Source organism: Dromiciops gliroides, chromosome 2 (genome assembly GCF_019393635.1).
Source record: "Dromiciops gliroides isolate mDroGli1 chromosome 2, mDroGli1.pri, whole genome shotgun sequence".
Taxonomy (NCBI): domain Eukaryota; kingdom Metazoa; phylum Chordata; class Mammalia; order Microbiotheria; family Microbiotheriidae; genus Dromiciops; species Dromiciops gliroides.
The window spans coordinates 622,394,781-622,410,099 of NC_057862.1; the positions used below are offsets into that span (position 1 = coordinate 622,394,781).

Here is a 15,319-nt window from a genome sequence, read left to right on the forward strand (position 1 = left end):
TCTAAAGGATCCAGAGTGGAATTATAATGATGATAGGGATTTCCAAAGATTAAAAGATGCTAGAGAAACACTTCTGAAGGGAATGGAATCTTGCTCTAGAAAACCGGAAAACTGGCAGAAATTTTTAAGCCTACCTCAGGAGGCTAATGAAAGACCAAACAGATTTTATGATAGACTTTGTGAGGCCGCTAGACAGTACACCAGATTGGATCCAGTAGATTTAAGAGATTCCTATATCGTTCTCAACACATTTGTTTATAATTCACTGCCAGAAATACGCAGATACTTTCTGAAACAATGTCCAGACTGGAGAAATCTCACAGTAGATAGAATTAAGGAACTTGCAAATTATGTCTTTGACTCACGTGAGGAAGATCCAGATCACCCTAAACAGAGCATTCTGGCACCAGCGATTCCTAGTCAGCCATGTGAACACCGGAGCAAGGACACTAAGGTGTGTTGTTACTGTCGTAAGGAGGGGCATGAATTGAGAGAATGTAGGACTTGGAGAAGAAATTCTAATTCTAATTACAGGCGAAATCAAAATAGAAATAGATCTTTTCGGAGGAATACAGAAAGGCAGTACCAGAATAATGGTAACCAAGGTCCCCCTCAGAAGAGGACACAGGAATGACGGTGTCTTGGGGAGGAATGGAACATAGATAATGAAAGCCATATATTCCCAGATCCGGATTTTTTGAATGCACTTGTGCCAGTCCATTCACCTCCCCAGAGTAATGAACCACATGTCACCTTAAAAGTGGGGGAGACTTATTATGATTGTCTGCTAGACACAGGAGCCTCTAAATCAGTATTAGTAAGCAAACCAGATGCTGGGTGTAGACCTGTAGGATATTTAAATGTAGTGGGAGTCTCAGGAAAGAGCCAGAGAGTGGCAAAATTGAATCCTCGCATGGTATCTATGGGGCCCTTAACAGTAGAACATTCATTTTTACTCATGCCTGATGCCCCTGTAAATTTATTAGGTCGTGATCTCCTTTGCAAGCTTAGAGCAACCATATCTTGTGCTCCAGATGGGGCTGTCTCCTTACAATTGCCAGAGGATACTGTTCATTTATTACCAATTTTACTTACAGAAGCTCAAGGAACAGCAGGGGAGGTATCCAAAATCCCCTCTGACATTCCTGAGTCTTTATGGGCCTCATCCCCTAATGAGGTGGGGCTCCTTAAGTCTGCCATGCCTGTTACCTTTAAAGTTAAGGGGGGACCACCCCCCTCCATTCCACAGTATCCATTGTCTAGGGAAGCAATAGAAGGGATCACCCCTATAATTGAGGCTTTGAAAAGCCAGGGTATTATTATTCCATGTCATCACTCTCCATGCAATACTCCCATTTTGCCAGTTAAAAAACCCAAGCCTGGGCCAGATGGTAAACCTGTTTATCGCTTTGTGCAAGATCTTAGAGCGATTAATAATTATGTTATTCCTAGACATTCTATAGTCGCAAATCCGGCTATGATAATTTCCTCAATTCCCTATGAATCTACATGTTTCACAGTGGTAGACCTTTGCTCTGCCTTTTTCTCCATACCAGTACATGAGGACTTCCAATATTTATTTGCTTTTACCTGGAAAAATAGACAGTGGACCTGGACTAGACTCCCACAGGGATTTGTAGACAGTCCCACATTATTTTCCCAAATTTTACAGCAGGATCTGGCCTCTATTACCTTTAAAGCCTCCACACTAGTACAATATGTTGATGACTTACTTTTGGCCTCTCCTAATGCTGAAATTTGTCAGGAAGATAGCCGTCACTTACTGCTGGAGCTGCACAAGAGAGGACACAAGGTTTCCAAGACAAAGGTACAATGGTGTTTGCCCCAGGTAGAATATTTAGGATTTATTTTGGCTGCTGGAACTCGCTCTGTCTCTTCTAAGCGAGTCCAGGCCATTCAACAACTCTCTGCCCCCACTACTAAGAGGCAGTTGAGAGCCATTCTAGGAGCAGCCGGGTACTGTAGACAATGGATACCCTCTTTTGGTGAAATTACTAAACCCCTCATAGCTCTTACAAAAAGTTCTGTTCCAGACAGTTTACAGTTGGATCCCCAGCATCTCTCAGCCATAAAAGAATTAAAACGGGCCTTGTTATCAGCACCTGCCCTAGGACTGCCAGATTATAGTAAGCCTTTCACTCTCTTTGTGCATGAACAAAGGGGGGTGGCTTCTGGAGTCCTGACTCAGTCACTGGGGCCTAACCAGCGTCCTATAGCCTACTATTCAATTCAGCTGGACCCTGTAGCGGCTGGAGTGCCACCTTGCCTTAGAGCAGTGGCGGCCACAGCGCTTTTGGTAGAAAAAGCCTCTGATTTGGTCCTAGGTAACCCTCTAACTGTGCAATGCCCTCATGAAGTGGAGGCTCTCTTACTACGTCACAGGACACAAGCCTTTTCAGATCAAAGGCTGGCTAAGTATGAAATAACCCTGTTAGGTAATGAGAATATCACTTTAAAACGCTGCACAGTTCTTAATCCAGCAACACTACTCCCTAATTTACCATTCTCGGGGGAACCGTTGCATGACTGTGCTTCTTTAGTTGATATGGCTGAAAAACCCCGTGATGATCTTTTTGATACACCTTTAGAAAATCCTGATCTTGTCCTCTATACAGATGGTTCCTCATTTATGAGAGAGGGAACCCGTTTTACTGGAGCTGCTGTAGTTTCTGATTATGACACCCTCTGGGCAGCTTCTCTGCCTTGCCATTTTAGTGCACAGGCTGCTGAACTTGTGGCTCTTACACAGGCCTGTAATATAGCCAAAGGTAAGAGTGCCACTATTTTTACTGACTCGAAATATGGCTTTGGCATATGCCACTTTATTGGTATGATTTGGCGTCAACGAGGCTTTCTAACATCCTCGGGCAAGGCTATTGCCAATGGGGACCTTATCAAGGACCTCTTAGATGCCCTGAAACTGCCTTCTTCCCTAGCTGTTGTACATTGCCCTGCCCACACAGGGAATAGTGATCCTGTTTCAAAGGGAAATGCACGAGCCGATTCTGCAGCCAAGCTTGCTGCATTAGAAGCTCCTGAACATGTATTTAACCTTTCACCTTCTGAGGATATTCCTTCCAACCTAACCTATGACGATTCTGAAGTAGAAAAGTGGAAAAAGAAATTTAAGGCGAAACAGATCAATGGCATCTGGGTGTCTCCGGAAGGTAAGCCATTTCTTCCCCGGAAATTCTACCACCAGGTATGCCTCTCTGTTCACAGAAAAGGCCATTTTGGTACACAAGGCATTGTAGACTCTATTAAGAGAACCTGGATAGCACCAGGTGTGACTAATACAGCATCTCGAATCTGCTCGGGCTGCTCCACATGTCAGTCTTATAATCAGTATGCTTTTAAGGCCAAAGCTTATGGAGGGCGTCCTCTAGCATATACACCTTTTGAGCACTTACAAATTGATTATATTACTATGCCAAAAGCAGGACATTATAAATTTTGCCTTGTTATAGTTGATCAGCTCACTCGGTGGGTGGAGGCCTTTCCCAGCCCCCGAGCCACAGCTGCCTTTGTTGCCAAAATTCTCCTTAAAGAGATAGTACCTCGTTTTGGCCCACCAGCCCGCATTGATTCTGACAAAGGCACACATTTCACTGATTCGATTTTATCCCAAATCTACTCTTTCTTGGGAGTGACTCCAAAATTCCACACGCCCTACCATCCACAAAGTTCAGGCCAAGTTGAACGTATGAATAAAGAGCTTAAGAGTATGATTGGCAAATTATGTACTGAAACCCATTTGAAATGGCCTGATGTTCTACCATTGGCATTATTCTATCTACGAAGTAGACCAAGAGGAGAACTTCATATATCTCCTTATGAAATGCTTTTTGGTCACCCTCCTATCCAAGCTAAAACTTTTTCCCCAGTTTATACATCACTGGTGGGAGGTGATACTTCTGTTGCTTCCTATATACAGGAATTACAAACCAGGCTACGTGAACTCCATGAGGCAGGAGCTGTGGTCCAGGCAGGACCATTAGACTTTTCATTGCATAACTTCAACCCAGGAGATAAAATATATGTAAAGAATTTTCAGAGAACCAGTGGAACTCAACCTGCCTGGGAAGGACCTTTTCAGGTATTATTGACAACTCCTACTGCCATTAAAATTGGTGAAAAAGACTCATGGATTCATTGCTCTCATATAAAGCCTGCACCATTCATAGGTGAAGAGATTTCAGATAGACCTGAGGTAGACGCTAAAGAGGTAAAAACCCTAACGATAGCAACTGTTAAAGAGCAAAGAAAGTTGAGAGGAAACAGGCAGTTCCCATTTAAGAATCCCACTGATCAGTTAAATGCTTTGGGACTCAGTCTTCGTAAAGTATCAGGAGACGGAAATTGCCTTTTTAGGGCTTTAGCAGACCAGCTAGAAGGTCACTGTAGAAATCATCTCAGACACAGACAAGAAGCTGCTTCTTATATGATTAACCATAGACAAGAGTTTGAGTCTTTTATAGTAAATGACTCCCCTTTTGAAGAATATGTTGATGAATTAAAGAAATTTGGAAAGTGGGGAGGAAATGATACAATTGTAGCATTTGCTAAGCAGCATCAGCTGAATGTTGTGGTTCATCAATTAAATCAGCCTTTATTGAGAATCAGTGGCACAGACAAAACTGATGCTAGAGAACTCCACATTTTCTACCATAAAGAACATTATGACAGCATTAGAAAGATCAATGACAATTCAGAAACCCCTGCCACTTTGGCATGCAGAGAATTGGGGAACCAGTTAAAACAATGTGGCATACCCCAAATTCTAGCAGCTTAAATACCTTAAAATTTAACAAGCATTTCCTTCCACAGGCAAAAGCACTGAAGCACATGGCCTAGTTTTCTGGCCCACCTCAATTTCTCCCACCCTTTTCCCTACCCTATACCTATTTTTTTTTTTTTTAATCCTTTTTGCTTTTTGTTTTGTTTTGACTTTTGAAAGGCACTGAAAAGACCTGGAATTCACCACACCTTTAAATTCTTTAAGAGCACAAAAGGGTGCTTAGCGAATCTTTTGCCTTTTATTTTTGGTTTTTGGTTTTGCTTTGTTTTTTTTTTTTTTTTTACTTTTGTTTCTTTTGCTTTTCTTTAAAAACCCGATTTTGTAAACTAAGTGACTTTTCAAAGGCATTTTAAGTATATGCTATTGAATATTGAATCTTGCTAATTGAAGTCTTATTTCTTTTTGATGAATTAATCACCACTTTAAGTATCTGCTACTGTTATACTAGAGAATTCATGTATAAGATGATGTGGTCTACTTGCTAAAAGAAGATTATGTAATAATGTCTAAAAGAAGATTATGTAACAATGTCTAATATAATCAGCTATTTACATTCATTTATTATTTATATGTCATTATACTCTGGGTATGGTTTGGAATTATTGTATATATCACTAATATATTCTCAGTTATGCAGCATAGCACACATTTTTACCATCATATTGTCTTTGGTGAAATTAATGAGATTTCAGAAATATGGAAACTTATCATTTCAGAGACTAACTTGCTGTGAACTCTGATGCAGGCCCTGGAGAGAATATAAGGAGAGACAGGTATACATAAGTCCATGGTTTGCTTATGATGGTGACTATGTAGAGCACAATTACTAGGCACAGTCCAGTATTCATCCTCTCTCCCTCCTAATTTAACCTAATTTAACTGAACTTATTTATCTTTTTATCTCACTCAGTTGAACTCACCTGTGGCCTAGCACAATCACTGGCTGTCTCGGAACCATGAGATATGGTATGATAACCTTTCCATAACATTTTCAGGTGTCATGAACACATACTAAATTTGCTTTGATCCAGACACATGGTGGTAAAAAGTGTTACTGATTGCAAAATGCTATGCTAAGGTTTAGTTAAAAAAAAAAAAATACAGCAATTCAAACAGTTAAAGAAGAAATCCAGCTTTCCAGACCAGAGTCCAGAGTCCAGAATCCAGACCAGAGTCCAGAATCCAGTTTTCCAGACCAGAATCCAGTTTCCTCCTGATGACATCTTACCACTTCAAGAAGACAAGAGAACTCAGAGACTTTATATGAACTGTTTTGCTTTATTAGCTTTTACTATCTCCTTTCTGTTATATACTATCTGTAACATGTACTCTCTGCAGAGGCTCTCCCTTTGCAAGACAAATGTCAAAGCGTCGGTTCATGAGGAAAGAAAAAAAAAATCGCCCCTCTGGACAAAACTTTCCTCTCTTCCTTTTCTGTATTGTTGTTCGCATATTATTAGTCAGCAAAGGTTATTATATTCTTTTTACTGTTCCATCAAGGAAACATTCCATTTCTTGAGGAAGCAAAGGGGGGAAATGTAGTAAAATATGAAAGTTTTTAACAGTCGGTTAGGATAACTGAAGGACGCCAGTTTTTCAAGGACCACCCTTTTGGGGAGGAGATGAACAGTCCGCCTGCTGCGCATGTCAGACTGCCTGCCGGGTGCAGTCCGCCTGCTGCGCATGTCAGACTGCCTGCCGGGTTTTTTTTTTTGACTTCCGGGGTGGAGAGAACGGAAGAGGCCTTTTTGCCTGCTTGGCGGGACTCCTGGCGGCGCAGCACAGACGGTCTCCCTCACTCCAAAGGTGGCCTTTTTTGGTTTGGTGAGTTTTTATAAGAAATATAGACTAAGCCTAGATTTAAGACGATTTCTACTGTATTTCTACTTTCCTATCCTTCTAATCAACAACACCTTATATACAATAAAGGCTCTATCTAGAAAACCAGAAGCTTCTTCCATTTACTAGTCTGGGAGATAAATTAAGGGAAAAGTTAAGTAGGGGAGATTTATGATCTAATATCCAATTTTAAATTTCACACAGTGATGGCCTATGATCGCTATGTAGCCATCCGGGACCCCTTAAGGTACTCAGTCATAATGAACTGGGGTTTCTGTGGAGGGCTGGCTGCCGGGTGCTGGGTGGGTGGCTTTATAGCATCCACAGTGGACACAGTGGCCACATTCCAGCTTTCTTTTTGCCGGGAAAATGTTATCAATCATTTCTTTTGTGAAATGCCTGCCCTGCTGCACCTCTCCTGTACAGACACATCCCATGTAGAGATGGTCATGAATGTCCTCTGCATCTTTACCCTCGTATGCCCTGTCACATTCATCATCTTCTCATATGCACATATTATTAATGTTGTCTTACGCATTAGATCTGCTGAGGGACGTAGAAAAGCCTTTTCTACTTGTTCTTCCCACGTCATGGTTGTCATGGTATTGTATGGTACTGTACTCTCACTCTATATTAGACCTCGATCAATCTCTTCCCCAAAGTATGATAAAATAATTTCTGTATTTTATGTGGCCTTTACACCTATCTTTAATCCTCTTATCTATAGTCTGAGGAATAAGGAGGTAAAGATGGCCCTAAGAAAACTCCTTGGGAAAACCAGAGACACATAAGACTGTATGATACATTTTTTTTTGACCTATGTCCCTTCAATGGCCTATTCCAGGACTCTCTGACCTAGATAATTTTCCTTCTTCCTATGTGGGATGTCTGGGAAGCGGGACTATGGATGTCCCCCCTCATTTCCTTTTCTCCTTTCCCCCTACCCCAGCCCTAAGCCACCTAAAAGACATTGAGAATGGCCAGGAACACCTCCATTACCAGAATTCCATTTTAGAAATCATATTTCTATGAATAAAATATTAATGTTGAAACAAGAAACTAAAATTTCTGGGATGCAGGCAAAGAAATCCTAAAGGAAAAATTCTGTCCCTATAAACATACTTTAATAACATAGAAAAAGGGAAGGTTAGTGAACTGAATATACATTTTAAATAATTTGAAAGCCAACATATAAATGATCCTAACATAAGCATAAAAGAGGAGATATTAAAAATCATAGGAGAAATAGTTAAACTTTAGATAAAAATCTTATAGAAATAATAAATAAAAATATATTTGTTTGAAAAGACTAATAAAACTGATAACCATTTAGGCAATTTGATTAAAAGAGGTAATTAAATAAAATAAAATGAGCAAGACAAAATAACAAACAGCAAAAAGGAAAAAAAAATCCAAAACCTCTATGCAGTTATATTTTAACAAAATGGAGGAAACAAAAGAAATAGATTATCTTCAAAAATATGAATATCCAAACTTATATAAGACCAAATAAAGATTAAATAACCAAATCTCAGAAAAGCAAAGAAAACTCACTGTAAACAAACTACTAAAGGGGAAACATTCCTTGTGCTGATGGGCTTACAGAGGAATTCCATGAAACTTTTGCATTATTTAAAAAAAACATTTTAATTTAAAATTTTGAGTTCTAAGTTCTCTTCCTCCTTCCCTACCTCTCCTCCCTCCTCATTGAGGTAGCAAGCAATCAGATATATGTTCTACATGTGCAATTACATAAAGCATTTCCATATTAGTCATTTTGCATAAGAAAACTTGAATAAAAGAAAAAATGAAAGAAAGTGAAAATTAGCATGCTTCAGTCTGTATTCAATCAATGTAATTTTTTTCTCTGGAGGTGGATAATATGCTTAATCCTTAGTCTGTTAGGACTATTTTGGATCATTGTATTGCTGGGAATAGATAAGTCATCCACAGTTCTTCATTGAACAATATTGCTGTTACTGTGTACAACATTTTCTTGGTTTTGCCCGTCTCACTACATATCAGTTTATGTAAGTCTTTCCCAGGTTTTCTTATTTTTATTTATTTATTTTTTTTGGTGAGGCAATTGGGGTTAAGTGACTTGTCCAGAGTCACACAGCTAGTAAGTGTTAAGTGTCTGAGGCCAGATTTGAACTCAGATACTCCTGACTCCAGGGCCAGTGCTCTATCCACTGCACCACCTAACTGCCCCATCCAGGTTTTCTTAAATCATCCTGTTTGTCATTTTCTATTGCACAATAATATTTCATTACAATCATATACCACAGCTTGTTTAGTAATGTCCCAATTAATGGATATCCCATTGATTTTAAATTCTTAGCCACTACAAAAAGAACTGTTATAAATATTTTTGTGCAAATAGGTCCTTTTCCCTTTTGGGGGATATCTTTGGGTTATAGACCTAGCAATGGTATTGCTGAATCAAAGAGTGCACAGTTTTATAGCCCTTTGGGCATAGTTCCGAATTGCTCTCCAGAATAGTTAGATCAGTTTACAACTCTGCCCACAAGGAATTAGTATCCCAGTTTTCACACATCCCCTCCAGCACCCAATATTTCCTTTTTTGGGTTATATTTGCCACTCTGATAGGTGTGAGGTGATACCTCAGAGATGTTTCCATTTGCATTTTTCTGATCACTAGTGTCTATCAAACTTTGAAAGAATTAGTACCCATACTTAAATTTTTTCTCAAAAATTAAGGAAGAAAACAACCTATCAGATTCCTTTTTAAGAAAAATGCAGTCATTATACTTTAACCAGGGAAGGATAAAGCACAGAATATAAAACAGTATCATTAAGTAAAATTTATTAATTTTTTTAAAGAAAATATTTTCAGATGACAGAGATTCATCCACTAAGTCTTTCATCTTGATCAAATTCTATCTGTACAAGTGATGCATGGATGTTCCAAAATTACAAAAATAATCATAATAATAAATATATATTAAAAACAAAATGATAACAAACCACATAATCATTTCAATAGATATGGGAAAATATTTAACATCATGCAGCAACAATTAAGCTAAAAAAAACCCTGCAAAAGTATAGGCACAGAAAGACCTTTTTAATATCATTAATTTATCTAAAATGAAGAGCAATCATATTTTAAAATGGGGATATGTAGAATCTTTCCAAATAAATATAGAAGTGAATCAAGGATGCCCACTCTCCCCATTATTGAAATAGTTCTGGAAATTATAGCCATATCAATAAGAAAGAAGAAAAAAATAATGACATAAAGTTAGATAAAAGGGTGATATATTACCTCTACTTGCTGATAATATGAAAGTTTATTTGGAAAACTAGGGAATAAACAAAGAAACAATTTAAAACAATAGCTTTAACAAAATGGCAGATTACAAAACAAACCCTCAAAAATAGAGAATTTCTCTATAATAACAAGAAATAAACCAACAATAATAAAAGGGAAATCACATTCCAAATAAGAACAAAATACATGGAATATCTTGGGAATCATTCTACAAAAGCACAGAAGAGACTTATGTAGATTCACTTACAAAGCGTTCCTTAAAGAAATAAAGAACAACTTAATTAGCTAGACAAATATTCAGTCTCCATGGGTGGGCTTACAGTAGTTTAATGAAAATGACAACAAAACCAAAGTCAATTTACCCTTTTAATGCTAAGCCAATGAAATACATTACAGGTTTTGATAAGACAAATAAAATTTATTTTAAAAAAGATCTAGAACATCAAGAGAAATTAAAAGATGTAGAGGTGAGGAGGAAATAACACAGAACTCAAAATATAATAAAAACATCAGTTGCTAAGACCATGTAGTACCATTCAAAAACTGAGAGACTTAGATTGATGTAACTGACTAAACAAGGGAGAATTAGAAGCAATGGAACTCAATAATATAGTGTTTGATAAAGGGGAAAAGAGATATTCCTTAAGAAAGAATTTTCTACATGATACAAGCTGTTAGAAAAACTGGAAAGTGGCAGAAATTACAGTGCTTTCTTTCTTTTAATTATTTCCTATTTATCCTATGTATAGCCTGCTATGTATGTATGCATACATGTATGTATGTAGCATATACATATGCGTGCATCCACAACACATATACAAAATGAGCATAAACACATGTATATGTATGTGTATACTTGCACACAACACACATACACATGTAAACACATACATAGATACGCATGTGTGTATATGTATATGTGTGTGTATGTATGTATTGTAATGATTAGAATGACGCCACCTGCTGGAGACTTACTGTAGAAAAGCTCCACCATGAGGTGAAGGCCTCTGAGGGCAAGCCATGTGGTCAAGGTCCTTAGCGTCAGGAAATGATGTTTGCTTGTGGGTACTGTCTATCAAGGCTACCAGCCAATCAGTTTGAGGAGCCTCCCATTTCTGGGAGGGGGACATGAAGTAGGAAGCAGATGCTGGGGGAGGGGTTCTCTCTCTTTTTGGTTCCTGACCTAGCCATGAGGGGTTGGATGATAGGGTGTCTTAGAAATAGTTAGATTTTTACCTTTCTCTCTGATCCTAATGCTCTTTAATAAATACTTAAACATTTAAATACTCTGTCTAAAGCTTATAATTTATTGGTGACCACTCATTAGATTTTAGATAGTTTAGCTATATTTTTTATGAAATCCTGGGTTAATAGGAGGAAAAAAATATCCTTCAACTAAACTCCAAACTGAACTCAGAGAGCTAGTTGATAAAAGTCCCTACCTGGTAACTTCTTTTCCCTAAGGATAGCAAGTCCCTATCTTATAGGGACAAATCGGCATCCTCGTCCTTTGTCAAACCCTTTTTTTGGAATCTTGTAATCTTATTATGATGCCTCTGTTACATCCATTCTTGTTATAGTATTTGCTTTTGGGTTGATCTCTACCTGCAACACCCTGTAACCCATGAACAAAAAAACTCTTATATACCCTCAGAAAGAGGGAGTCCCTGAGCTCCCTTCTGAGAAGGGCAGTCTCCAACATTATCATGTTATATTTATTCTTGGGAAAAATTAAATTGGTATTATGTTTTTTCTGTCTGTCTCTGATCTGGTTTTTAGCCATGTTCTCTGATCTGATTTTGGTAGGAGATTTGTGTTCTTTGACCTGGATATTTGTAGGACAGGTATGGAAACAAATTGTAAGAGATATTATAAGATATTATAATTTCTGTGATCTGTTTTGTAAGAGACAGGCAGATTAAACTATATTTAATATTCAGCAGAATGGTGCCGTGACTCAAATTTGATAGGAAATTGGAAATGGAATTCACCCTCCAACACAGGTCATGGCAAAATGCCCTCAAGGAGTTTTCTCCTGAATAAGCTATGGACTTTGACTTGTAAGGTGAGTATTCCTTTCCAGTTCCAACTCAAACCTCAAACTCTCCCTATTAGTTTGAGTTCTTGTCCTATGAAGAAACTGGAGTGCTCAATAGAAGATAGCTATCACAAAGTATTTCTAAAGGTAGGAATTCCTAAGGTTGGGCATGTAAATTTCAAATTATCTAATCTGGCCAAGTCCTCTTATAGATCTGTTGCATTGCAAATGTTTAAGAACCATATTTTTGATGTGCACAAATATTGTTTAAAAATGATTAGAATCAGGGGCAGCTAGGTGGCACAATGGATAGAGCACTAGCCCTGGATTCAGGTGGACTTGAGTTCAAATCCAGTCTCAAACACTTGACACTTATTAGCTATTTGACCCTGGGCAAGTCACTTACCCCCCCCCCCGTGCCCCACAAAAAAAAAAAATAGAATTGTCTAAAGATAATGACAAACTAAATTGTCCTAATGGAGCTCCTTTGACCAGTCCAAATTAGGTTAAAACAAGTTGTCTTAAAGAAAAATTAAAAAGAAAGTTTTTTCATTCTCTCTTCTCTCTCCCTTCTCTTGTTATTATTTTTTTTGTGGGGGGCAATATGGGTTAAGTGAATTGCCCAGGGTCACACAGCCAGTAAGTGTCAAGTGTCTGAGGCTGGATTTGAACTCGGGTCCTCCTGAATCCAGGGCCAGTGCTTTATCCACTGCTCCACCTAGCTGCCCCCCCCCCTTCTTCATCCCTGACATGGGAACATCAGTGGGGGATGGAAAAAGGAGAGAAAGGAAGCTTCAAGGAAATAGAAATTATATGGGGTTATTTCATGTGTCTTTATTATCTTGTCTCTGTGTAAATGTGTGAGATTGTCTCTTCCATGTGTTCAAGTTTTTGTCAAAAATGTAATTTTGTGCTTGGAATTTAGAAGCAAAGTTGTTTTGTTTGATAAAATTACCCCCATGTTGTGGCTAGGTTAAGGAATTCGGGGAAGGGCAGAAAGAAACTTGTTGCTCTAATAGTATCTTGCAAACTAGTTAGAAATTGAATGTGACATTAAAATACTAATTTAAAAATTTTCCCACTAGAAAAGAAAAAAAAAGAAAGAAAATAAAAGGCCATTTCAGTGACCATAGAAAGGTAGTTTTGCTATAAAAGGTTCTCTGGCTTGTTTTTAAAAGCTGACAGGCTCACCAACAAAAGAAGAGATTTGTGTTAGGAGGAAATAAAAAAGGTCAATGGATTTGATTGGGCCATTTAATTAAGAAAGTTGGGAATTCTTACAAACTAAAGTCAAGTAAAATCTGTTATGTATATGCCCCTTTTAAAAATCTTTTGTAGTGGAATAGCTTAAACAAAAAAAAAACACACAGGAAAATATGAAATGCTTGGAATAAATTGTTCTTGGGTTAATTAATACTAACATAAAATTATCAACTGAGTTTCTATATGATATAATTTGGAAAATAGATCCAGATGTAATTGAATCAATTCTGGTCTTATTTTAAGTAAAATTTATTATGATGCTCTATCAGAAAATATGTATGGTTTAAGGTGTCACCTCACTTATGTGATTTGTAATATGTTAAGAAAAAGTGCCCCAACAGTTTAGTAGTTCATTGTATTAGAGATACTATCAGAAAGTGCATTCTTTAAATTCCTTTTTGGTTATGAATTTAATTGACTGTAATAATTGTTTTCTGTGAAGTGGGCATAGTAAGAATCCTTTACAATATCTTCAGCTGCATATTATGGCTTTAAGATCTAACCTCATGCTCAGTACAGTCATTTGGTTTTGTTAAAAAGTAGAAAAACAAAAAGAAATGAAAAAAAACAAAAAAAAACCCAACAGTCTCTAACCATTGGGTGTTACTGTCCTAAGCATGAGTTTCAAACTCTGTCTTCAGTTTCCAACTAGCCACATTTAAGGATAAATCTCTAGAAAGACATGAAATCTAATGTTATATAAGTATTGGATATGGTAAAATATTGGTTATTGGTTAATGTGTTTATTATATGGAGTTTTAAATATCTCCTTGTACTATCCAAATTGAAAACAGGCCACAACCTGTCAGCATTCAGCCAGATTCTTTATTTGCAGGCCACAAAAACATTGGGACAAAAAAGTGGCTGTAAGGAAAAGAAAAAAAAAAGCCAGCACATTTTAACTTCAACATTGTTATCTGATAAGTTTTGAATGTAGGGGTGGAGATCCTAAAGCTCCTTAGAAAAAAGGAGGAAACACATTTTTACATATCTTTCACAAAGGTATCATATGAATTTATAAATGATAAGTTTTCTTTTATAAATGCAGAGTACTAGGCCATAGAAATCAAAATGTACCATTAGTTATTATAAAATCCACACTTAATTTGATTTATGCCAAAATTTGCCCTACAACAAATAACATGGTCTGAATGTATGTTCTTATATCAAGATTATTATGACAAATTAGGACTTAACAGTAAAAAGATTTGGCATTAAGAACTCTACTACCTGTGTGACCCCAAGAAAGTTCTGTGTCAGTTTACTTTTCTATAATAGAGCTTACCTCCCAGAGTTGTGAGAATCACATTATTGTAAAGTACTTGGCATAGGGCAAATGTTATATTAATGATTCTCTGTGTAAAGTATAGAGCAAAATCACATGAAAATAAGAACAGCTGACTGGTAATGAATTGGTTTTGTTTAAAGTTTAAAAAATATATATACACACACATACATACACACATATATACATATACATACATATATATGTATACACACACATATTCCTAATCTTGTTTTAAGAAATTATGTTTCTAAATGTTCTTACAGTGTATAATTTCATAAAGAATTGTATCAGCTATGGTAGAAAAGCAATATCTCTTATAATATAGATGGTGTTAAAAATGTACTGTTAAAAAGGGAATGAAGGTTAGGAAGCTAAGCTGTTGGTCTATTAGCTATGTTCTGAAGTAACTAAGAACTTATACTGTTAACTATGCTATTCAGAATTATTGTTATAATCAAGCATTTACATAAAAAGGGAAAACTTTGAAAGACATAGGATCTGATCAATTCAATGACCAGTTATGACTCCAAAAGAATGAAGATGAAGCATGTTTGTTGATAGAGTGGTGATTGATCATGGGTGCAGAGTAAGATATATATTTTCAGAAATAACTAATATGTGAATGTGTTTTGCTTGGCTATATTTATTTGTCATAAAAGCATTCATTCCTCTATTTATTCATGTGTGTATTTATTTAATTATTTATTTATTCATTCATTTATTTATTTAGGCAATCATTTTTCCCATTAAGTTTTATTTTCCCAAATTACATGTAAA

At 37.0% G+C, this 15,319-nt stretch overlaps 1 protein-coding gene across 1 annotated transcript; it reads left to right on the forward strand.

Moving 5' to 3' along the window:
- The first annotated feature begins 6,864 nt into the window (after positions 1-6,864).
- Positions 6,865-7,449, forward strand: LOC122739403 (olfactory receptor 2M5-like). The gene has a single exon (XM_043981160.1). The coding sequence runs from the start codon at positions 6,865-6,867 to the stop codon at positions 7,447-7,449; it is 585 nt and encodes a 194-aa protein (XP_043837095.1).
- Positions 7,450-15,319: the final 7,870 nt, after the last annotated feature.

Excerpts from the sequence above, each read along its gene's own strand:
- LOC122739403 (XM_043981160.1), top strand. The coding sequence starts at position 6,865 with ATGGCCTATGATCGCTATGTAGCCATCCGGGACCCCTTAAGGTACTCA.